A 25,687-nucleotide genomic window follows, 5' to 3' on the forward strand; every position below is an offset into this window, starting at 1 on the left:
TCCTCTTGAGCATGTCGTGTTTTCAGCTTAGCAATTATTATAGAATTGAATAAATGTTACATATTTGTGCGAATCATTCTTCATTTGTCAATAAGATGATTTGATAGAGTAGTGACAGATACAAGTTCTAGCTAGTTTTGAACTTGATTTTGCCATTTTGTTTCCTGTGTGACCTACGCTATAAGGTGAGTTTTTAGTAGCAGACATGTGACACTGAGGATATAGAAATAAATCCTGTAGGCTCCGCTTCTAAGAATACCCCATCAGGCACTTGGGTGGCTCAGTTGGTTAGGCCTCTGCCTTTGGCTTGGGTCATGATCCCAGGGTCCTGGGATTGAGCCTCATATCAGGCTCCGTGCTCTGTGGGAGGCCTGATTCTCCCTCTCCCACTCCCCCTGCTCGTTTCCTGTCTCCCTGTCTCTTTCTCTCTCTGTCAAATAAATAAATAAATAAATAAAAAGAATCCCCCATCATAGGGATGCCTGGGTGGCTCGGTCAGTTAAACATTGGCCTTGGGCTCAGGTCATGATCTCAGGGTTCTGGGATCGAGTCCCACTTCTGGCTCCTTGTTCAGCCAGGAGTCTGCTTCTCCCTCATCCTGCTTGTGCTCTCTCTCAAAACAAAGAAACAAAAAAGGGGCCTGGGTAACTCAGTTGGGTAAGCATCCAACTCTTGATTTCAGCTCAGGTCATGATCTGAGGGTTGTGAGATTGAGTCCCATGTCAGGCTCCATGCTGAGTGGGGAGTCTGCTTGAGGATTGTCTCTCCCTGTCCTTTCCCTGTATCCCATCCCCCAGGTTGCTCTCTCTCTTTCCAAGAATTCCTCATCATCTGTTGTTTCCTCTGCCATGTCTTCAGGTCTGTGCTGGATTAAACTGAGATTTAAGCAAAGTCCTAGGACTTTTTATAGGAAGGAAAAATGATATATAATTTTTGTTTGTTTCCTTTGAAATGAGTAACCCATTGTGTGATGCAGCCAAGCTTTTTGGTTTGCCAAGTGGCCTTTATACATGCAGGACAGGGAGAGGCAGAAGAAGGAAGCAAACCACTGCAGATTAGTAGGTGGCAGGCATAATACACAAAGGAATTTAACTTACAAGGCTTGTCTTGAGCAATTGCAAGATGAGTAGATCTCTTCACCCATCTGCCAGAATCTTAAAAGTTTATACAGAGGCCTTCACTGTGTTCAATTATGTATAATGTTCAGATGGTCTCAAAAACACATTGCTCTCTCAAGGCTGTGTCCTTGAAAACAGCTCTCTCTGTGGGAACAGTGGGAAGAATGTATATTGCAAGAATTAGGGAGAGGCTGCAGAGCTTCTGATTTCTTGGGTCCAGCTCTCTGGTCACCCAGCAGTAATGTCCTCTCAATGACCTTCCCAACACAGGTTCAGTAATTCATGAGAATTCATTGAGAAAGTGTTAGATGCCATTGTGAACTTGCAGAGACCCCCTTCCCAAGGCATCTGTCTTGTTTGTTTGCCTGTGGCAAGTGTGACCGGGAGAAACAAATCTCTGAGGACCAAGGCAGCCATTACCAATTTATAATTTTTAAAGTCCCCAAAATGTCACTGTAAGGCCTTTAAGTGTTTTCCATATTTGGGTTTAATACTGCTGTAACTATGTAGAAGAAATGGCCGTCTTATGAACGCAATGAAAATGTGAGCACCTCTCACATGTAGTCTGGTTGCATATAAAGTGGAAATTTTGACTTCAGTTGTAGACCTTGTAGAACAAATGTGCAGCCTTGTTATCAGGTGCTGGTATGTGAGGAGTCTTGGTTATTCCTAGTGACTTGCCAGAACCTGCTATGCACACTGCATCTCCCAGGCAAGGGACATTTCCACTACTTTTTTCATTTTCATTGCAAGCCAGGGAGGGATTCACTGGTGTCTCTGGGGCCAGTTGTAGACATATAACTGGTTGTCTTTACTCTCACAGTTCCCCATGCTGCACAGATAACTCTGTCTTGCTGAATCACAAAAGACTTTAAGAGTCTCTTTTACTATTATCCCCATTTTGGGAATAAAAATATATGTGAATTGAAAAGATTTTTGCACATGATTCACCACTCCTGCTTCTCCTAGAAATTGAACATTTGAATTGAGGGCTAGAGGAAGTATTTGAAAGATGTTCAGATAATTTATCCTCCAAACTGGTATGGTTTTGAGAAGGAAATGGGCAGCAGATGTAAACCTAGGACTTGTGATTATTGTGGTTATCTGAGAAGGTTTTGCTTGTGTATTCCCTGATTCCTCAAAATACTAACTGTGGTTGGATGGTTGTTACCTGAATACTGTCAGAAGTCTAGAAGGGACAGGGTGTGTGGGTATCATGACCACCTTTCTGGGGGCTTTGGAAATCAGTGTCTGAGATAGAATCTGTTGCTTCTCCATTGCAGAAAGTTGTCTTACAGCCTTACATGAAGAAGCTATCTTTGAAAATCAGTCTTCTCATTACACCTGTTTCTTTTGGTGACCTGTATTTAAATATACTGAACTGGGGCACCTGAGTGGCTCAGTGGGTTAAAGCCTCTGCCTTCGGCTCAGGTCCTGATCCCAGGGTCCTGGGATCGAGCCCCACATCATGCTCCCTGCTCAGTGGGGAGCCTGCTTCCTCCTTCTCCCTCTGTTGCTCCCCCTGCTTGTGTTTCTCTCTCACTCTCTGTCAAATAAATAAATAAAATCTTAAAAAAAAAAAAAAACCTAAAACAACTCAACACCCAAAAAACAAATAACCTAATTAAACAATAGGCAGAAGACATGAACAGACATTTCTCCAAAGAAGACAAACGTATGATAAATGAAAGACAGACTTATGCCGAGATGTTCACATCACTCATCATCAGGGAAATGCAAATCAAAACCACAATGAAATATCCCTTCACACCAGTCAGAGTGGCTAAAATCGACAATACAAGAAACACGTGTTGGAGAGGATATGGAGACAAAGGAACCCTAATGCAGAACCCTAATGTGGGAATGCAAAATGGTGCACCCACTGGGAAGAAACCATGGAGATTCCTTAAAAAGTTAGAAATAGAACTACCCTCTGATCCAGTCATCACCCTACTGTGTATTTACCCCCAAAATACAAAAGCATTAATTTGAAGGGATACATATACCCTGTGTTTATTGCAGCATTATGTACCATAGTCAAGTGTTAGAAATAGCCCAAGCATACTTAGATGGATGAGTGAACAAAGAAGATGTGGTGTATATATATAATGAAATATTATTCAGCCATAAAAGAATTAAATCTTGCTATATGCAATGACACGGATGGAGCTAGAGAATATAATGCTAAGCAAAATAAGTCAGTCAGAGAAAGACAAATACCATATGATCTCGCTCGTGTAGAATTTAAGAAGCATAACAAATGAGCAAGCAACAAAATAGATAAACCAAGAAACAGATTCTTAACTATAGAAAATAAACTGATGGTTATTAGTGGGGTTGTGGGGGGGATGGGTTAAACAGATGATAGGGATTAAATAGTGTACTTATCCTGATGAGCATGGAGTCATGTATAGAATTGTTGAATCACTCTATTGTACACATGAAACTAATATAATGGAATTAAAATTAAAACCTTAAAAAATAAAGAATTAATAAGAAAAAGTAAGGGATGCTCTCTGTCAAAGAATTATATGGGCTGAATGATAATAAGTCATAAAGGACAAAACCACAATGACATACCACTTTACATCAGTTAGAAGGTCTAAAATTAACAAGACAGGGAAGAACAAATGTTGGTGAGGATGTGGAGAAAGTGGGCCCCTCTTACACTGTTGGTGGGAATGCAGCCTGGTACAGTCACTTTGGAAAACAGTATGGAGGTTCCTTGAGACATTAAAAATAGAGCTATCTGGGGCACCTGGGTGGCTCAGTGGGTTAAGCTGCTGCCTTCGGCTCAGGTCATGATCTCAGGGTCCTGGGATCAAGTCTCGAATCGGGCTCTCTGCTCAGCAGGGAGCCTGCTTCTCTCTCTCTCTCTTCCTGCCTCTCCATCTACTTGTGATTTCTCTCTGTCAAATAAATACATAAAATCTTGCAAAAAAAAAATTGAGCTACCCTATGACCCAGCAATTGTAACACTAGGTATTTACCCCCAAGATACAGATGTAGTGAAAAGAAGGGGCACTTATACCCCAATGTTCATAGCAGCAATGTCCAACACAGCCAACCTGTGGAAGGAGCCAAGATGCCTTTCAACAGATGAATGGATAAAGAAGATGTGATCCATATATACAATGGAATATTACTCAGCCATCAGAAAGGATGAATACCTACCATTTGCATCAACATAGGTGGAACTGGAAGGGATTATGCTAAGTGCATTTAGTCAAGCAGAGGAGGACAATTATCATATAGTTTCACTCTTATGTGGAACATAAGACCATAGAGGAAGGAAGGGAAATCTGAATGGGAAGAAATCAGGGAGGGAGACAAACCATGAGAGAGTCTGGACTCTGGGAAAAAAACTGAGTGTTAAGAAGGGAGGGGGGTTAGAGCGAAGGGTAACCATGTGATGGGTATTAAGGAGGGCACGTGATATGGTGCACCCTGCATATTATATGCAACGAGTGAATTGTTGAACACTACATCGAAAACTAATGATGTAATATGTTGTCTAATTGAACATAATAAAAAAATTATAAATAAAGGAAGAAGATGGCAGTTGGCAGAAAAGAAAAAGAAAGAAGCAGGAACAAGAAAAAGGAAAGAAAAAAAAAAAAAAAGGCTGGATTTGCCCAGTATAAAGAGCTATACTTTTTCTCTCCTTACTTGGCTGGAATGCCACAAGACGAGACTGACAGGTTGCAGACTACATTCACAGCCCTGTTGCACACCTTAGGACATGTCAAGGTAATAGAACAACTGGTAGCTGATTGCCCCTGAGCCAATGCCCACAGCAGGGCACTGCTGAAAAAGACTCCAAAATGTGTTTTATTCATTATTTGTTATATCCCAATATTAATTAGATTTCTATTTGTAGAAGACTGGCATAGTTCAGCTATTTCCAGGAGACCTAGTAAAAGGTTTCTAGCCAACAATGGCTGTATTCCAAGAAACAATTACATGGAGAGATTCTATAAGTATGAGCTGACCCTGGCATAACAATTGACAGCTTGTCTTTCTGCAGTGGTGTCAACTCCAGCTCAGAGGCAAGCCTTTGGGCTAGAGAATCTGTACATGATCTAGGCATTTGCTTATAAGTCAGATCCTAGAGCAAACAAAGCCCAGTATATGTCCTTTCATCAGGAACAACTGAAGAGGGGATTAAGGAGGGCACGTGTTGTGATGAGCACTGGGTGTTATATGCAACTAATGAATCACTGAACACTGCAGCAGAAACTAAGAGGTACTATAAGCTGGCTAACAACATAATAATAATAATAATAAAAAGGAAGGACTGAAAATGAGGATCTCTGATTGACTATCATAAACCAAGTCCTTAAGCTTTGAAAGAATTAGAACAGTAATTCCCCACATATGCTCCCCCAAATAGTCTCACAGGACTAATCCATCCCTTAGCCAAATAAATTTGGGAAACAGTGCATATTATTTTTCTCCTCCCTAAGTTTTGCAGGAGTTATGAATAGGATAAGTCTCTTTGATAGGACAATATAAAAAAATCAGTTCAACACTATTAAACCCAGAGTTCTCTGAGCTTATTTGTTCATAGACTTTTCAGAGAACAGCAAATAATATCTGGAATTACTGTTTTAGACACAGGGAATCTGAGAAAAGCCATATATACTCAATACCAAAAGTGTGCCAAACATCCTCAGTTTACTTTTTGGTTATGCAGAAGCCAACAACATTTGTAGGTAGGATGCCTTCATGACCATCAGCTCTCATTTATTATTCAGTATATGAGAACCCATCCCTGGCTTTCCATTTGTTTGGATTCTGGAGAAAAATGGGATTTGGTTCTTCCTGTAACTTTCATTTTAGGTACCTAACCACTTTTAACTGATCTGTTGACATGAGCATGCTTAGGTGTTTACTGAAAGGTTAGTGTCAAAAGAAATTAATGTCCTGGTGGGCTTGTGTTTTTCTCTGAGGCAGATATTGATGAATGCACAGAGGGAATCATTGAGTGCCACAACCACTCCCGCTGCGTTAACCTGCCAGGGTGGTACCACTGTGAGTGCAGAAGCGGTTTCCATGACGATGGGACCTATTCACTGTCCGGGGAGTCCTGTGTTGGTAAGCAGCTTTTAGCCATGCCCTCCATCCTTCTGGCCCTTTGCAGGAGGGGCAGTCTGCTTTGGTACTCTCTTCAGCTCCCAGTGTTAAGATATGACCCCTCACTGGCTACATTCATCAGTTTTCAAATTTCCTCCCTCAACAATTCAGGGATGAGGCCAGGGATTATGCAGTGTGGGGTTTTAGGGTTTCTATATGGAAACTGGGGCAGTTAGAGTATTAAAGCCTGGGTCTGTGTGCTGTGGCTTTTGGTTCTTTTGAAGTAAAATCATGGTGGCTCGCTGAAATTTTTAACAGTTTGAGAAACAGAAGTGGGAGGAGAAGAAGAGATACTGATCGACTGAGAAAGTTGAGGTTAAATCCCAGCTCTTGTACTGAAAAAGGCACTGCATCTCTCTGAGTCTTTGTCAGTGAAAGGGTAAAATTGGACTATATGTGTTGCTAGGATTAAATGGGTATATGTGTTACTAGGATTAAATGGGACGCCACACATTTAAAGACTGTAAGCTTTACATTGTTGTGCAAGCATAGTACAGCTGCATTAACCTTATTACTGTTATTACCACCATCATCCTTACAAAATCTCCTTTAATCACTGTTCTGCTTGAGGTTCTGTTAAATGATGAACAGAGGAAACTAGCACATGGAGTTCTTTTACCTTCAAGACCCTACAACTTTCATGATATCCAAACAACTGATCAAAACTGTCATTGTTTCCATGAGAACCTTGGCCAATCCACTTACATCATGTCCTTTGAACTCAACTAAATTTTTCATGCAGATTTGGATAGACCTACAGGACAAGGCTTCTGACCTTGGGGTCAGACTGCTAAATTAGAAAATGGGAATGTGATTTTGAAAATTCATTGTCTCTGCTCATTGCAAATATATATATATGTGTGTGTGTATATATATATATAATATATTATATTAATAGTATATATGTATAATAGATAATATATATTAATAGTGTATATATATTATATACTATATAGTATATATAACTATATTATATATATACTATACTATATACTATACTATATATAATGGATATTATATAATATCTATATATAATAGATAATATATTATCTATTATATATATTATAGATATATAATTTATTTATTTAGAAAGTTTCTACTGAGAGCCACCTAGTGTTTTTCCAACTTCTTTCCTGAGGTTATTTTAAAGTAAAGACGAATCAGGGAACACTGGGCACACAGCATGAGCTCTCTACCACAGTTTGACACTCCTGTTGAGAGGTAGGCAGTATTGTTGGTTAAAGCATGGATCCTGGAGCTAAACTCCTTGCTGTCAAATTTCAGCTCTTTCATTTCCAAATAGGTTCCCTGTGGCAAGATCTTATCTAGTTCATACCTCGGTTATCTCATCTGTGAAATGGAAATGTGGCTATCTAGGTCCTATGAGCACTGTGAGAATTAACTGAATTGACACCTGTTAAATGTTCAGTAAATGTAAGTTACCATTATCTTCAGTGTTCCTGCATATTCAGCACTCTGCCCCAGGCTCTATCCATGTTGTTTTTTTTTTTTTTATTCTTTTTTGTCTATTTTATTTTATTTTAATTTATTTATTATTATTATTATTAACATATATTATTTGTTTCAGGGGTACAGGTCTGTGATTCATCAGTCTTACACAATACACAGTGCTCACCATAACGCATACCCTTCCCAATGTTTAATTTATTTTAGAGAGAGAGAGTGCGGGGCCATGAGAGAGAGAGCTGGGGCCATGGCGGGGTGGAATGGGGTAAGGCAGGGCAGAGGGAGAAAATGTCAAGCAGACTGAGTTCAGAGCCCAACTTGGGGCTGGATCTCATGACCCTGAGATCATAACCTGAACTGAAATCAAGAGTCAGCTGCTTAACTGACTGAGCCACCCAGTTTCTCCTTTTTTTACTCTTTGAATAACAATTTGTGACCTTAGGGACAGGTTTATAGTTATCCTGGGTCTTCAGGTACTTCCTTGACATCTGGCCAAGAAGTTCTGCATGTGTGCAACTCAGTGTAAATAGAAGTTATGTGACTAGGAATAGATAGAGTGGCAGTTGTGACTGAGCAATGGAGATAGAATATTGGCCTTATGTGCTATTACACATTTTGGCACTAAAAATAAAAATCTCCTTTTTAAACACTGTATTTGACCTCATTAAATGGGTGACTCTTAGCCTTTTATTGCATAAAGGACCTTAAAGATTACCTAGTTAAAACAGTTCATAACTCCCTGGATCTGCCATGGTCTTGGCACACTAAAATGCCTTTGCTGGTGCTGTCCTCTCTGGCTGGAATGGAACAGAACTCTGCAAAGATGACCCTATCTTTTCCTTGATCGCCTTGATTCACATGGAAATTTCTGTTCTTTTTCCCAATTTTGGCTCCTGTTCCATCGGGCTCCCATGAGGCATTTTTGGGTGTTTTCATTGGAGTTATCACTCCTGTCCTCTGCTAACTTCACTTTTCTCATGATGTATGTTTCTCTGGTTTATACCATAGAAACTTCTACCACTGTACAGTTTATTTGCTCTCCTAATAGACGGTGAGTGTGAAATGGACTTTATTCTTCTGTCTCTCCAATAAGACGCTTTGGTAGTTGGTGTTCAGCCAATGAGAAAAATGCAACCACTTCATGTGCCTGATAAAGAAGTTTAGTCTTAGAAATGGTGACACCTTGTTCCCACCCACCTAGTTGGTTTGATACAAGTTGAGACTCAGCCTTCAGTCAAGGGTGACTCTACATCCCAGATACCAGGTGTGGTTCCAGTTTAGGCCTGGTGTTCTTTTTTTTTTATTATTATTTTTATTTTTTTATTATTTTTTATTTTTTTATTTTTTTAAAGATTTTATTTATTTATTTGACAGAGAGAGATCACAGGTAGGTAGAGATGCTGGCAGAGAGAGAGAGAGAGAGAGAGGGAAGCAGGCTCCCTGCTGAGCAGAGAGCCCGATGTGGGACTCGATCCCAGGACACTAAGATCATGACCTGAGCCGAAGGCAGCGGCTTAACCCACTGAGCCACCCAGGCGCCCCTAGGCCTGGTGTTCTGATGTAATTGTCCAAAGCACCCTGTCACTCTCATAAATGTCCCCATTGGGATGACAGATGTCATGGTCCTCTCACCCGTAGATTTTTCTCTGCCATGCTGGGGTGGTCTGCCCTCCCTGAGGAAGCACTTTCTTCTTCCATGAACTGATCCCTGGTCTGCACAGGAAAACTACAGTAAAGTAGGTTCCTTGGCAAGGCAACAGAGTTGTTTTTATCAGTGGCATTTTTGGTTAGGGTAATTGTTAATCTGAATGCCCCTTCATTTCCACAGTTTTAGAAATATCTTTGTGAATGGGTCTTAATAAGAATAGAAATTTGGTCATTCTTCAGTTTTTCCTTGGTAGTCAAGAACACTCTTAGTTCAGAGGATTTCATGGTGCAACAGATACATATGTTAATCGTGTCATTTTCTTACTACAACTTTCTAATGCCTTCCTGTTGAATATGAAACGAAATCCTAACTTCATGTGACCTTCAAGGCTTTCCAGTGATACTGCATCTACCTACTTCTTAGACTTCACTCCTATAGATGTTAACCTTTTTAATTTTTTCACGCCTTGAATATTACAATGAACTCACTCCATTTTGGAGCTTTTGCCTTTGCTGCTCTGTCTAGGATACTCAAGACCTGTCTTGTTACAATATATCATTCTCAGCTCAAATGCCACTCTCTGACCATTTTATCTGAAGTAATCCTTTCCTGGTGACTTCATTATATCACTTTCTTTTATAACTTTTGAGGCATTTTAAAATTCTTAATTGACTGGTTGTATCCATGTGTGTAATTGTCAAAGGTGCAGGTTGAGGACCGAGACCTCGTTTATATTTTGCCATGGTACCTCCAGCCCCTCAAGCAATGTGGGCACAAGTGAGGCATTTAATGCATATATGTCAATGTCTGAAGAACTAGATAATCAAAACTGTATCAGGTCAGATTTATTTTCTGTTTGGTTTTATGTTACTAGTTGTGTGCCTGATGATTATAACATAAGGTGTTAAATATCACAAAATCACATGAGTCTTTATCTCAGGGGAAAAAAAAAATATTGAGAACAGTCATCACACCAGCCTTGTGTGGTTTTCTGAGAATATGTGTATGAACTAGAGAAGATCTCTGTGCTTGAGGGATTTGTGACCTCAAATATTCTGAATCATAAAAATGCACCTTCGTGGCACTGAAAACCATCATATCAGAATGAGCCCTAAATAACATCACCTACTGATGCTTACATATGAAGAAATAGCATCTAAGAGAATCTTTAAAACCTTTTAAAAGTTATTTTAGCAACATATACTCAGCTATGCTTTTTCCTAGAATAATAGTGGGAATGGCATATATCAGAATCCAAAATGTGGCAGCTGAGGACAATTGATGTCACTCTATGCCAGTTTCTGTTAGAAGGGAATAATAACACCTGCTCCATTGACGTCATCAATTACTGTAAGCATCGAATGTTGCTGATGTCCTTAAAAAAATCGCACACACGCAAGTTTTACTATTTCATGAGAAAAATGTTTAAGATTAGCCTCCTACTCCTAAAAAAGATCATATTATTGAAAAGCACTAGTATTAGGTAGAGAAGATCATATTAGGATTGGTATGCGGTAGAGACAGAATCGGCATCACTTAGAAGTTTAACAGGCTGAGTGTCTGTCTATCTGTTTCTTTCTCATATGCTTGTGTGTTTTTTATAATTCCAGAGGAGATGTGCACACAGAAATCTGCCAGCTGGTATTTGCAGACGCGATGATGGTGATTACCTACAGTTGTTACCATGGGGTGCAGGGAATTCTGGGCTTTGGTGCCATAGTTTGAGTCAGTGATTCTCAGTTGTAACATAGAAGTTTTGAGCAGTCGCCTTTTTTGTCTAGACATAGTTATCTGGATCATCTAGAAATGAGAACTAATGTATAATTAGCAATGGCATATGTCAAGAGCAGGATTTTACATACTTTGAAAAGGAGATTCAGACTCCCTTGACCTCCCTCTGTCTCCATGATCTTGCTCCTGCAAATGAGAATTTATTTTGCTCTGCTCTGTCTTGTACCGTGCTTGGATCCACAATCCTGCCCGAATCATTCGTCCACTCTTCTCAAACCCTGGACTCTTTTTCCTCCACTTCTTTAATTGTATGCTTTCCCCTGACCATCCCTCTGCCCTCATGTCCACATGTCAAAATCCTGATAAAGTCCTGCTTCCTAAACCAGTGATTCTTTTTCTTTTTCTTTTCTTTTTTTTTTTTTTAAGATTTTATTTATTTGAGGGCGAGACCAAGAATGCAAGTGAGCTAGAGAGGCAGAGGGAGGGGGAGAAACAGACTTACCACGGAGCAGGGAACCTGAACCTGGGATCACAACCTGAGTCAAAGGCAGACACTTAACTGACTGAGCCACCCAGGTGCCCCTAAATCATTGATTGTGAAACCTGATTCACAGGAGATTCACCTAAGTAGCTTTTGGAAAATACTTACGATGGGCCAGCCCACCCTGGAGATTCGGACTCATTGGACCTCTTGTGGGACTTAGGGGTCATTGTTTAAAAAAAAAAAAAAAAAAGTCTCCAAATGATTAGAAAGAATATTGAATTATCATAGAAAACCACTGTCATAGATTTTTCCAATAAATATAATAATAATAATAATAAAACCCTCCCTTTTATGTGTCCCTGTAGCTAAGTATTCACATCTCTCTCAGGAACTTGCTAAATCAGGCTTGTCTTCTTCATTCGTCCTTTATAGCCTGCCATCCAGTCGAGGTGTTTGGATTTCCTTTTTAGATTTGCGCTGAATAAAATTGTATTGGTCATACACTTGTTGTTATTGCACAAATTTTCAAATCCCAGTAAAACTCACTTTGTCGAGGAAGGCCCCTTGAAGGCTCACGTACAGCTGTTCTTATATAACGTGGCCCCTGGGCCTCCATTGCTACTGCCTCCGCAGGACCTGGTTCTGCGAGGCGGGTCCCCAGACCCCACCGGAAACAATCCAACAAGGACTTACTTCTCCCAACAGCTGCTGCAACTGTCCTCAACTTGCAAAGCCACATCAAACAGCCAAAAAAGGTTCGGTTGGAATCTCCTGGGAAGATTTCACTTTTAACTGGTTGATCGATCAGGATGGATTGAAATGGCCTAAGAATGGTGTGGGTTCTGCTATCCCTGCTCAGTGCTTGGTTCTCGTAGGAGTGGCAATAAAAAGGGCTAGGACCTAGAGATGCTCCCAGAGGGGTAAGAGTTACGAAGGATTAGCAGGTGACAGCGTGATACTGTCGGGGGAGGGCAAGACGGGAAGCGGGGGGGGGGGGGGGGGGGAGGCAGATTTGAAGTATATGTAGGCCCGGAATTGGATCCCAAGTTGGCCACTTTCTACCTTGAGGGGCCTTTGGCCAGATATTTAACCACTCTAAGCCTTAGTTCCCTTAGCATACAATGATTAAAATAATACCTGCTGGTGGAATTTTTTGTAATGTAAGTGTTCTCATTTGCAAATATCCTGGCAAGTAGTAGATAAATAATAATCAACATTTAACCTCCCTTCCCCTCGAATCCCTCACCTGTCAAATGAAGACAGCCACAGTAATATTAATAAGAGCCAACATTTATTGAGAGCTTACTTGGTGCCAGACACTGCTCTAAGCAATTTACAGAAGTGCCATCCTTATAAATTGCTGTGGAGTAATTGCGAGGATTAAATAAGCCAACATGGGGGGAAAAGCGTTCGGCACTTGTGTTCTAAGTGCTCAGTAGCTGTTAGCCGTTATCGTGAACCCAACTCCCACACCTTGTGCCACACCCCGGGCCGGGGAGTTTCAAACGTCACCCAGATCAGTTCTCCCAACTGCCCCGGGAGGGAAGGCCTCTCCCTGTGACTGTGGTGAAAACGAGGAAAAGAAGGTCCCAGGATGAAGACAGCTTGTCCCAGATGCCGCAGCTGAGAAACGGCATGCAGGGAGCGTAATGCAGGTCTGTTTGATCCCCAAGCTGCTGCTTTTAATATGTTAGCACTACAGGGCTTTCTGGAGAGGAGAAGGCCAGCTAGGAGGCCCTGGTTGCCGGAGGTGTTTTGTTTTTTTTTTTGTTTTGTTTTTTGTTTTTTTTAATTTATTTTTTATTTTCAGCATAACAGTATTCATTATTTCTCACCACACCCAGTGCTCCATGCAATTCGTGCCCTTTATAATACCCACCACCTAGTACCCCAAACTCCCACCCCCCACCCCTTCAAAATCCTCAGATTGTTTTTCAGAGTCCATAGTCTCTCATGGTTCAAATGCCGGAGGTGTTTTAAGCAGGGCAGCTGGCAGTCAAGAAGACACGGCAAACAGAGAATGAGTGAGACCCAGGTCGACAGTTGTTACATTCCATCTGAATCGAGAGCGCTGGTGATTTATTTTATCCAGTGGACTCACTGTCTTGTGTCTTGGTGTTTAAGTCGTGGGTCACTCAGTGGATTTTCTCTCTTTGCAAGCAGTAAAGAGCCCACCCACTCACCCCTGTACAGAAAGTATTTTCAGTTAGACAGCATTAGTCAATGAGGTCTCACTGACTGCAAAAATTGTTATTTGTTCCTGAAGAACTTTAGAAACTGTAGGTTTGGTTTTCAGCCAAGAAATAGACTCTATTATTGAAGAGTCTTCCCAAAGGCAGATGCCACCTGGCCATGGTGCTGTTTAAATTGCTTTATGCTTCTAGCTAGAAACAGGGTGAAGTATATAGGAATGTGGTTTGGGGACTCCGAGGACCTCAGCAGCATGGCACACAATGACACATGTCACTAATAGGGTTCGGGTGGACCGACCAGTCACAGACAGCACCTGGGTGTGGAATGGATATGAAAGAGGATCGGTAGGGGCAGGACACAGAATGGACAGGTGAAGACCATTTGCCAGCCTCTCACAGATGGGATCTTCTGGGTCCCTGAAAATGGCCTTATTTTACAGTGGACAGTAACACACAGTTGGAAGTGTTAGATCAGGTGAGAAGTCAGTCCCATCAGACCCTCAGGAAGCTTCCTGCCCCCCTTTCAAGTCCAGCCACATGTAAGACTGGAGCTGATCAGCACATAAGGTAAATTGAATATATTCTGGGGACTTCTCAGGGAAGGCGAAAATCATCTCCTCAGTTTGGATGATAAATACTTCTCAATATGATGTCAGAATAGAATTCATTTCACCAGACTCAGGTATGAACCCAAGGCTCATTGGTCACCCTCCCCCTGTCCACACTGACACAACAGACCTCCATACTCTTCTCCACTTTAGTTTGGAGCTAAAACCAGACAGTTCAGGGAATTACTCTCACAGCGTCTCTAACTAACTATGGGGTCTATTCTGGCCCTGTGTAGAATCTTTTCAGTAACAGTGTTCAAGCATCTTCCTAATGGCGCCTTCAGCTGGCAAGAAGATCAAACCATTACAAGCTCCTGCTTTGAGCAGCTGCTTAGTGGACTGGGGAGCAGGAGGACCTCAGTGCTTGTCCACAGGAGGATCATACAGGCGAAAAGGAAGAGGAAGAAAATTAGAAAGCTGTTTAACCAATCAAGCACAAAAACCCTCTATATAATGTTGTTACAAGTTTTCAATCCATCCAAATTAGCCTGCCACCGTCTTAACACAAAGATGGGAGGTGTGGAGGACGCAGAGACTCCTCCTGGTTATAGGGACTCTTCTTGCTACATCCCACAGGGACTTTAAAACACCAAGTTGAAGATAAAAATCAACATACATGAAGCAACCAATACCATTCTGAAACAGGTTATAATTAACTGCAAAATTATGTGGTCAACACTATAAAATGGGTAATTAGGGAAGAGAGGGATCAGAGAGAGTCGAGGAACCGTCCTTCCAACCACGCGGGGATAATTACACTTGAAGGGTTGGGGAGGTTGGGTGTATTATTAGTAGCTAACTTGATTACTTCATGTTCTAGGAAATATTCTAAGAGTTTTATGTTTCTGAACTCCTTCATCCTCAAAACAACTCCTGTCAGGTAACTATAATCTCTGCTTATTAGACACACTGAGGCACACAGAGATGTTCAACAAACTATTCATGGTCACACAGCCGTTTATTGGTAGAGTTTCTTTTCCAGAAAGCATGAACATCTTTTCTAAAAATTGTGTACATGTATTAATATTTCTGTTAAGCAACAAAATACTGCTTTGTGGCCTGCTAAAGTCTTGCTGTGGGAACAGTCATGTAAGAGCCATATTTTTATTTTTTTATCAAATATTTTTATTTATCAAATGCCAACTGTGTGCCGCTTGACCTTCAAAACCCTTTTTCAAGTAGGTAGCAAATGAGGAGAAATATGTCAAGTAGCATGGCCACCTGTGAAATGGCCCGTGTTCTTTCTACTCTCCTATTCGCCTCAGTTAGTTGCATATTAATTGAAGATAGCTTATTACAGGATTACATTAAGTGATGACTATTCAGATAATCATGTCATTTTCTCCTTCATTGTATGCTCAGAGAAACATCAAGTCCCTGATGTTTACATCTAGTTTGTTTTACATGTGTGTACAGAAGAAACTAAGATTTAACTTCCCACCAGTGTAGTCTAGGGATTATCACATATCTCAACAAAAGACAAGGATCTGAGGGGTGGCCATCTGAGAAGTCAACCTGAGCACATCAACAGGCTCCTCTGCCGAGAGGTGGCCCCAGGGCTCTGGGAACTGCTAAACAATGTCCAGTTGTAGTCAAGAATCAGAATCTCCTCAGTGAAAATGGGTGGCATACTCAGAGCTGTAGCAGCATACATGAAAAAGCTGACTCAAACTCTTTTCAGCAGCTGAGGCCTGTGCTGTTAGCTATATACTGTCTCCCACTGCATTGAATTAAGAAAGCATGATTGTGCTTTGTAGGCCCTATATTTTTTTATGGGGGTCTTGGTTTTATCTGGCATAGAGAGAAAAATAATGAAGTCACTTGGACTAAATGAAGCTTTTCTTCCCCCACACAGTTGGTGTCAGTGGTTAAAACCCAACTGGGGCAGGACTTCAAGTAGAACATTTAGCAAAGTCTAGATCTAGACATGTTGGGATATTTTCCAAAGAAACATTTTATTAGTAAATATATTTTGGAAATTCTAAATGAAATATAATTTACCTGGTTTTATTAACTGCAGGACTTGTCAGAGCCTTTGCTATAAATTATTAGTGTCCTGAATTTATTTGGCCTTAAAACCTTTTTTTTTTTAACCTAAAAACCTTGTGTTTTTGGCACCCTGTAGAATACATTACCTGAAAACTCAAGGATGAAAATAGCCTACTCTAGGAATTTCTAGAAAATCTCATTTATTCAATATTGTTGAATAATGAGCTGCTCAAAAGAGGGCATTTTTCAAGTACTCCAACAAAAGGTTATTGAGCATACTGCTTGTCCTTTAAGTACCTCTAATTTTTAGACTATTATTGAATTTTGTTGTAAAGAATGTGACTTTTTGTCTATGACTTTCTTTTCTACTGTGGTCTTTAAAAATGCAAATCATTCAACTCTACTGTCCTCTAATCGAGTGATCTCCTTGAGGCTTATTGGAGTATTGCTGGTTTGTCCTTAAGCTGATGGTCCCAGTCTTTATACTTTGGATAAACATATTTCTCTTTGGAATGGATATTTTTGTCTCCTTTTCATATTGCTCGCCTAACCTCTAGCTTTTTTAGTACTAATGTGGAAGATTGCTCTGCTTTGCAGTGTTGTAAATAAAGGCTTGGTAATGTGATGTCTCAGGCCACAGCAACTCAAAAGCTGTACTTAGATGCTGGGTGCTTACTTAGACTCTGGGGTTGTAAAGAGGAATGATGCAGGGTTCCAGAGGCCCTGGAGGACAATTTTGCATTGCATGCATAGGTGCAGTGGGAGTTCTGTGAAGGAAATGAGCGGGGAGGGGAGCTCTGAAGATGGCCTGGACGGGGAGGGTGGATCCGAGCCCGGGTTGGTACAGGAGGAGTAGTGGTTGGGAAAAAGGCTAATATGTTTCTCTAAAAAGTGATTTGCAGTGCAGTTATGGTTACCTTTAAGTCCTCCCTGTCATTGCGAACTTGGCCTTTTTTGGAAAGATTAAGTTAACAATAGAGGCACTTTGATATCTTCCCGCACAGCATCTTGAGGCTGGTAACATGTAAAATCTTCTTTATGAAGTTTGAAATGATTTGGATTGTTGTTGTCACTTCCTTCCTAAACAACTGACAGTTCCCACTGTGTGACAACAAAATGAGTGTGGTATTCCTAAAAAAGAGTTTTCTAACATTACTGTCTGGGAACTCAATTCCAGGTAGCTTAGGGCAGTAGTTCTAGAAGTACGATCAGCCAGCATCAGCATCACCTGGGATATCGCTGGAAATGAAAACAGTCTACCCCATCCCAGACCTACCGGGTCAGCAAGTCTGGAGATTGGGCTGGTAGTTTGTTTTCTAACGAGTCCTATTTAGGTGATTCTGATGCCCACTCACGTTTGAGAATCACACTGCCCTTGGAGGTTTGGTTGAAAGCCTTCAGAGGGCTGCGTGAATGCCCCGAAACTGAGGCAGGTTTGTGTATATGTGTGTTCCACACATCTTTTGGAGGAAGTGGAACCACAGTTTTCACTGGGGTCTCCGATCTGATACCAGCAATGTAAACAACACCACTGAAATACCAGGATCCAGCCATGGTGTCACCAGTCACCACCCTGATTTAACTTCTGGAAGTTTTTTACCTGAGGATCCACAATTTGATCTCAGGGGGTGTTCGTCTGACTTTCTGTTTCTGGAGCACCTTTGGTGTTGAATTGCATGTAGGGGCCAGCTTCCTATATCCTGAAGCTCAGTGGAAGCAATTGTTTTATGACAGAAACTTCTGGCTTGAATGTCTTAGAGCCAAAGATCATGTCAATGCTGCAACTCAAGAGATCGGCATCTACAACCTCTTTGAAATAAATATTGAATTGTTTGTTTTAGTCTGCGGTTACTCATGCTGCTGTGAAATATTTACCTCTGGGTTTATGAGCAGGGAATTTTAAATGGTTGTACTCAAACCAAACAAAGCACTGTCAACAACAAAAAAAATCACCTTTCACTCGTTCCATGAGCATTTGTTAAGAGGTCTGGTCTGTGTTAAGTCAATGTGCTAAGTCTTAGACACACAAGGAGGAATATCCTTTGGAGTCTGGAATGGGGGAGGAGTGGGGAATGGGGAAGGATGGGGGATAGGCTTTGTGGGAGGTTGAACTGTGATTAGATATAAAAGTAAATAAAAAATCAGACTTTAAGGAAAAAATTGCTCACTCTTTCTTGGGTCAGGGCATGTAGAGATGGCAATGTACGTAAAGAGTCTTTCACAGAAAATAAGATTTTTTTCATTGCGTCTATGGGATAAGAAGGAATTTGTTTCTGGGAAAAATAGATATTAAGTAAGTATTCCAGGCAGGAGTGGCGGGCAGAGTCATGAAAGAGATCTAACTGTGTCCAAGGAATGGTGGAATTTCCAGGATGGAAAAAGTACTTGCCATCCCATGAGAGTGTTGTAGGTGGGGAGCAATAAAAAAGGAGCCTTACAAATAAAGGTAGAAACCAGATTATAAAGTGTCTTGTGTTCTAAGCTAAGGAGCTAAAAGTCATGAATCTTACTTCATAATATCAGTGTCTTGATGTTGTTAAAATATTTATTTATCTGTATGAATTGCCATATAAATATATTATTTAGCTCTAAATATAGTATTATTTCTCACACACTTTTAAACCCTCTATCATATACATGTTGTTGTGATTTCCACACCTGTGCTGTTTTGCTTCTCCTATTCCTTTCCCTTACATTGTCTCTTCTGAGAAAAGTGAGGCTATCAGAATTAGCTGGCAATTGATCATGACCCTTATCCTACAGCTACTAGGTGCTAACATCTTGTTCTGTAGTTCTCACAACAAACCGTCCAACTGGGTGTGTTTCCCCATTTTATAGAAGGAGAAAATGAAGAACAGAGAGGTCTATTCTCTGCCACATGGTGAGTAACAATTTCTCAACTGAGCAGTTGTGAAAGGACTTACTAAAGCAGTTAGTTTGGGGACACATATATGTAAAATACAGACTTAATTGCACAAAAGTTTAATTTTGTGCAAATTTCTACATATATTACCTTGTAGCAACTCCAACTGCATCATTTTCCTGCTAAAATATCACTGAGATGACAGAGTAGTATGATCAGATTGTTCCTCTGACTTCTCTTTGAAGAGATGTAGACAGAGAAGACAGTAAGATGCTTTGATAATGGTCCAAGCAGTAGAAATGGAGAGGTGTATTACTGGGTAGATGGTTAGCCAGCCCTTGTTGGAGTTAGGCCCTTCTGCAGAGACTAGGACACAGAAGCCATATATACAGGTGCTGGCTGTTTTTTTGGCAGCCTTGAGCTTTCCTAAGCAGGAACATAATTAAGGGGGGGTTGATCCAATAAGGATATGCTCTTGCATATAGAGCCTGTGCTAGTGTTTGTTCAAAGGTTTTACTGTGGTGAGGTGAGGTAAGGTTCACAAAATCAATTGTGCTGATTTTGTGAGGGTCTGCAGTGTTTATCAGCCAAGACTGAGGCATCATCAAGAGGAGGATTCAGAGGAGCCTGAATGAAGTTTGCTCAAAGAGAGAATCTTTGCGAGTGGCCTCCTTTGCTCTTCCTTGGAAACCAACTTAGTTTTGGTCTTTATGGTTTTGCCTCTCCTCCCTAGGAGGAAAAACACAGAAAGGAAAAAATATCAAAATAAACAGAACTTGTCTCCTAAAAGTCTAGAGCAGAGTGGGCTAAAGTCTCTTATTCCTTGCTTCATTTTCCCTTGACTCAACAAATGCCTTCTAGACCTTTCCAGAGGATATCCTTTCAAAATAGAAGATAGCCCCAAATCTATTTTTACTCAGTTCAGTTGGCTAGAAGAAATATAAAGAGAGGAAGTAGATCCAAGAGAAGAAATTGTCCAAGAAAAGACACCATGAAATGATGTTAAGATTTTTTTTATAGCTTGATAGTTCTCTCAGTAGGTGTTGCCCTTCTTGGCACAGTTGTCCAAATTGTTATCCTTCATCAATATCTTAACTCTCCTTCTATTGAGAAAGAGATTTGGGAAGAGCTTTGACAAATTCCTAGAAGTTAGGGACCAAAATAAACAGGGGTTGAAGGAGAGAATAAATGATAGGCATGGGGGCGCCTGGGTGGCTCAGTGGGTTAAGCCTCTGCCTTCGGCCCGGGTCATGGTCCCAGGGTCCTGGGATCGAGCCCCATATCGGGCTCTTTCTTTGGCAGGGAGCCTGCTTCTCCCTCTCTCTCTGCCTACTTGTGATCTCTCTGTCTCTCTCTGTCAAATAAACAAATAAAATCTTAAAAAAAAAAAAATAATAGGCATGGATGGTCTCTGAATTCTTAGGGGCTATGTTTGGACCATCTTGTTGTTTGGATTGTGACCTGGTTTTAGAATTGTACCACTGACCATAATTTTTTGACCTTTATTTCTATGTAAGTTGTAGGATGTTTCCAGTAGTAAATGAAGTTACTCTGAAACCTCTCTGTGAAGAAATTATTTCCATCTGACAACTTGTTTGAAAGAATGATTTATCAAAATAGAGAGTTAGTTTCGGTTTTCACCCCACCTGGATTCCCCATGTGTATTTGTCACCAAGGACTTCATTTTCCAAGTCTTCAATGCGGATAGAAAAATCATGTTTATCTCTTCATTACTTTCTCTCTTTGGCACCTGCTTATAAACACTCATTAAGAGACATAAAAGATGTTGTAATAAATATTGACAGTCCAGGAAAAACTGTTTAGGTCTAAAAAATCTCTTTGTCATCCTGAAGCTGGGTTCTTCCATTCTCCTCTATCCTGTTTTCCATCTATTACCACACATAGTCTAACACTGGAATTACAAACAGTCCTAGGAAGGTAAAAAGTAATTATGCTGAGTGAAATAAGTCAAGCTGAGAAAGTCAGTTATCATATGGTTTCTCTTACTTGCAGAACATAAGGAATAACATGGAGGACATTAGGAGAAGGAAGAAAAAAGTGAAGGGGGGGAAATTGGAAGGGGAGACAAACCACAAGCGACTGTGGACTCTGAGAAACAAACTGAGGGTTTTCAAAGGGACGGGGATGGGGGGATGGGTGAGCCTGGTGGTGGGTATTAAGGAGGGCAGGTCTTGCATGGAGCACTGGGTGTTACACATGAACAATGAATCTTGGAACACTACATCAAAAACTAATGATGCACTGTATGGTGACTAACATACACAATAAAAAAAAGATACAAAGTTAAATTAAAAAAAAATAAAAGTAATTATACCAGTTGGAAATAGACAATATCTTAGAAAATATACAATTCCTATACTGTAACAAAGAGAAAAATGGAGATCCCCAAAGGACAAGCATTCTTTTTTAAATCCCAGCTCAACCAGATTCCAATTTAACACATGTGCATGCAATTCATACTGTGACCAGGGCAAGTCCAGGCGAAAGACACTATAAAGATGCTGTGGGACACACAAAGATAAGTAAAACCAGACTATTCATTCTGAATGGATAAGGACATTAGAAAAGTATGCTCATAGCTCTGCATATGATGTCACATAACTCAGATACAAAATTCAAGTGCAAGAGGGAAATTCTTTCCAGTTGAGGGTGAAACTTCATTATATAATAAAATGAATATAATAACAGAACCTGTATGGCTCAGTGTTAGGCATTTAACAGCTTGTAAAAACATAACTGCTCCACTCAGGGATGCAGACGCAGCTCTACCATAACCCACCCTCTCACCTATGAGCAGATATATAAGAACATAAATCTAGGGTTGTTGGCATCAATACTGTAGCTTCTCTGCAATAAAATTCTCTTTGGATAGCAAGTATTTCAATATTTATAGATTTTTTATTTTCTCCACTGGTCAGAATTATATTGATTTTAAACAGACTTAATCACTAGTTAAAGAAGCATGAGTTATTCATGGCAGAAAGTAAACCACCTTGGTTGATTTAGAAAGCTATTCTGCTTTTATTCTACTCCTCTTTTCTTACTTAGAAGGAATTGTTTTCTCCATCTGCAGTAGAACACTTTTATTTGTACAGCCTATAAAGGTGATCTGTGACCAGGGCAAGTCCATAGAGTGTCAAGAAACTATATTCTTTTAATATTAGTCACTTAATATTAACACCAGATTTACTGAGTAGGGCTCAGAGAGAGCTTAGAGTGTTAGCACTTCTGAGTTTGGCTGGCCAATGTACTGATCAAATCCGTGAGAATCTATGAAAATTTAGAATTCAAGTGGAAATCCTCAGTAAACAGATGAAGGTGTCAGCTTAGAAAGAGCTCAGGACTGGCGAAGTGGATTTGAGTATATCCCAAAAAGATGGGACAAGGGAATTCATGAGATGAGATGGATACTATGAGAGGAAAAAAAATATAGAAACAGTATGATCAAGAACAACTATAATAGCTAATCATTTTTGAGAATTTACTACCTGATAAGCATTGTAGTACATGCTTACTGAAATTACCAGGTTATCTCAGGAGTTACTATTTATCCACATTTTTGAAATGTAGGATGTTAAGTAAATTTACCAGAGTCGCAAAAACAATGGGTTTGGGGATGGGACTGGTGTGCTGGTGACTCATTTGTCTTCATTTGCCTAGAAGTTTCCTAGTTGTGGCACTGAAGGTCAACTATCTCAGGGACTCGGCAAACTGGGACAACTGGTCCCATTAACTGGTACCCAGAGCTGCTGGATTCCAAAGGTTAGGCTTTAGTTGGGATGTTATTCCTCTTGCACTGAGGAGAAAGAGAGCCAATGATCAGCAATGGGATTTTGGGAAATGTTAATGACTTAAAAATTAGAGAAGTCTACAAGGTCTTTACTTGTAGGACCATGTCTGTATTCTTTGCCTATTTTATCCCCAGTCCCTATCACTATGTCTAGGACAGCAGAGATGCTCATAAATACATTTGTAATTAGTAAATTGATGATTGACGCTTAATGATTGGATGAACGAAGAGGTAAGAGGATGAATAGGGCAGTATCATATCCCACAAGGATCAAGAAGAGAACTCTTAGACTGAAATGACAAATATTGTAACAAATGCTATTATTGATTAAAGGACGATGGTTTTGTGAACTACTGGTCATGAGAAACTTTAGGATTTAGACTTTGAAGAGAGGGTCGCTTGGAAGCTTACAAACTTTGGGAGAGGATGAAGATACATCAGCGGGGGTGCCTGCTAGTGGTAGATACCGGGAAGCAAGAACTGGCTCTAGGGACTAGATCAGGAAAAGGTGAGCCCAAACAAGCTGCTTTGTTTTTCTCTTTCCTTGGCTTAGAGAGGCTGCTCAGTTCAAGGAAAAGGGCAAGACTTGTTGGAGACTAACAAAATTACACCCTGAGCAATAAGAGAAACACCATAGGAAATGGTTTCTTCCTGACTCAAGAAGGGGTGGAGGCTGCAACAAAGAGGAGTTGACCAGGAAGAACATTAGAACTTCCTAAGAGATCCATAATGGCATCTCAGATAGACCCAACTACGGCTCACTTCTCTTTTAGTCTCTTCCTTTTTGGTTGGAACACTTCATGTTTCATTAAACTGAGATGAATTTAAGTCCCTTATTATGCTGACGGATCTCTTCTGATGGGTCCTGTGTGTGTCGACCCCATCTTTAACAGTCTGTGTTTTAAAGGAACATGGTACCCAAGTACAGTATGACTAGCACACGAGAGAACATGGCTATCACCTCTCTTGTGCCGGACCTGAAACTTTCTGAGCAGGTTACAATTTCATTAGCCGTGTGTTTTGCAAGCCACTTCACACCTCAGATTTATCTTCTTGTTTCTTTTCACTTATTTTGCTGATGCGCAGCATGTGTATTTTTCCCTGTGACTTTCTCTCTGCCACTGTAGAAGAAGCGGTATTGCTTTAGCTATGGGAGAGGCATCTGCACCCTATCTTGTCTATCATTAATAAACCCTCAAGCTCTGTTCTCATTTCCAAGCTACTAATGTCTGGTAATGATTTCCAAGTCAGAACACACACACAGCTGGATATTAAAACCCCAGGTTAAATTTTGTTTTCTGACACATCACCTGTTTTGAGTTTGGAAGTAAGACTAGATGTGCTATGAAATTTATCCAAGAAGGTGGAATATGGGGTAATGAAAAAATTCACTCCTTTGACCTAACTGCTGCCAAAGCCTTGACAAAAATGTTTCCCTTAATCTCTGAAATCAACCTTCAGAACTTTCGGCTCCTGAGGCAGGTACCATTACTGTTGTTATGCTATTAAAATGTCTGCAGAGCCGTTTTTCTCGAAGGGTAGGAAAATTGTTTGGGGCTAGGTTGGGATTGGTTTGATTGCTGCTGATATAAACATTTCTGAATTGTGTTTTCTTACATGCCCAAATAACCCAAGAACCTCAAATTAAAGAACAAAACAGATTGACTAGGCAAAGCAGACTTTTTTTTAAAGCAAAATTGAGTACAATAATAACAGCTTTCAGAAATTTTGAAAATGTCAGTGCAAGAAAATTAGTTCTAATGTCAGCCTAGTCATAGAATTTTATTGAGGAAATTCTCATCTGAGCATGGAGCATTTAAATAATGAATTTACAAGGAGAAACACAAAGAAATCACAGAAAGCCATTACTTACAATAAGAAAAAACAAGTACACTTTAATGATTATAGATTTGAGTGTGGAATATTTTGCCTGATTTTTGTTTCATTGCCTCTTTGTCATTGGAGGCCTGTCAGATGATTTGGGTAAGTATCATGGGTGAATGTCTTTGTGTTTGCTCAGCAGAGAACAACAGTTGCAATATGTAAATAGGGTGCCTCTTCCCTTTGGATGCCTTGGGATATGTATAATAGATTAAGTTGGCTTTGTGCAGAGCAAACAGGTCTGTATTACCAAGAATATGAATGATGTCGGTTTCCATAATTGCTAACATCTGGCTTTCCATAAATCTGTTAAATTGCATGGAAGCAGAATTAGATTTCTGTGTCATAAGTAAAGCAATTACATGGAACTCTGTAGGCAATATGGTCCTATATTCCAACTGTGAAATCCTTTCATTTTGGAGCAGCGAAAGGAAATCCAGGTTTAGTCCCTTGCTTTGATGACACATACTAGGTGTGTTCGTCTTTATGCTCAGGTTTCTTGATTTATGAGAGGAAAGCACTGCCAATATGCTTGCAACTTTATAATACAAAAATAACCAAATGTTTTTAAAAAATCAGATTATAGTTGGCCATTAATTGCCAGTTTAGAGATTATTTGAGAGAAGACCATAAGCTAAGGACCCTTTTGTAGCTACTGGTTGGAATCTTGAAATTACTCTTCCAAACAATTTCTGAAGTGCTTGGTTAATGGGTCTTCCTCTGTCCTTGTCCTCAAGCATGTGACAGGAAACAGAAGTG

The 25,687-nt window shown here is 40.3% G+C and overlaps 1 protein-coding gene across 2 annotated transcripts in view; it reads left to right on the forward strand.

Annotated features, from left to right (window-relative positions):
* The window catches only part of NELL1 (neural EGFL like 1), an 823,138-nt gene that overhangs the window by 773,219 nt on the left and 24,232 nt on the right, over window positions 1-25,687 (forward strand). The window contains exon 16 of one of the 2 annotated variants that reach the window (XM_082747362.1): window positions 6,075-6,215. The exons of the other annotated variant lie outside the window; for it this stretch is intronic. Within the exon in view, the coding sequence (XP_082603488.1) occupies window positions 6,075-6,215 (141 nt within the window). The remainder of the gene's footprint in view (window positions 1-6,074; window positions 6,216-25,687) is intronic. 2 annotated transcript variants of the gene reach the window in all.

This window comes from Mustela nivalis (assembly GCF_964662115.1).
Source record: "Mustela nivalis genome assembly, chromosome: 9".
NCBI lineage: Eukaryota > Metazoa > Chordata > Mammalia > Carnivora > Mustelidae > Mustela > Mustela nivalis.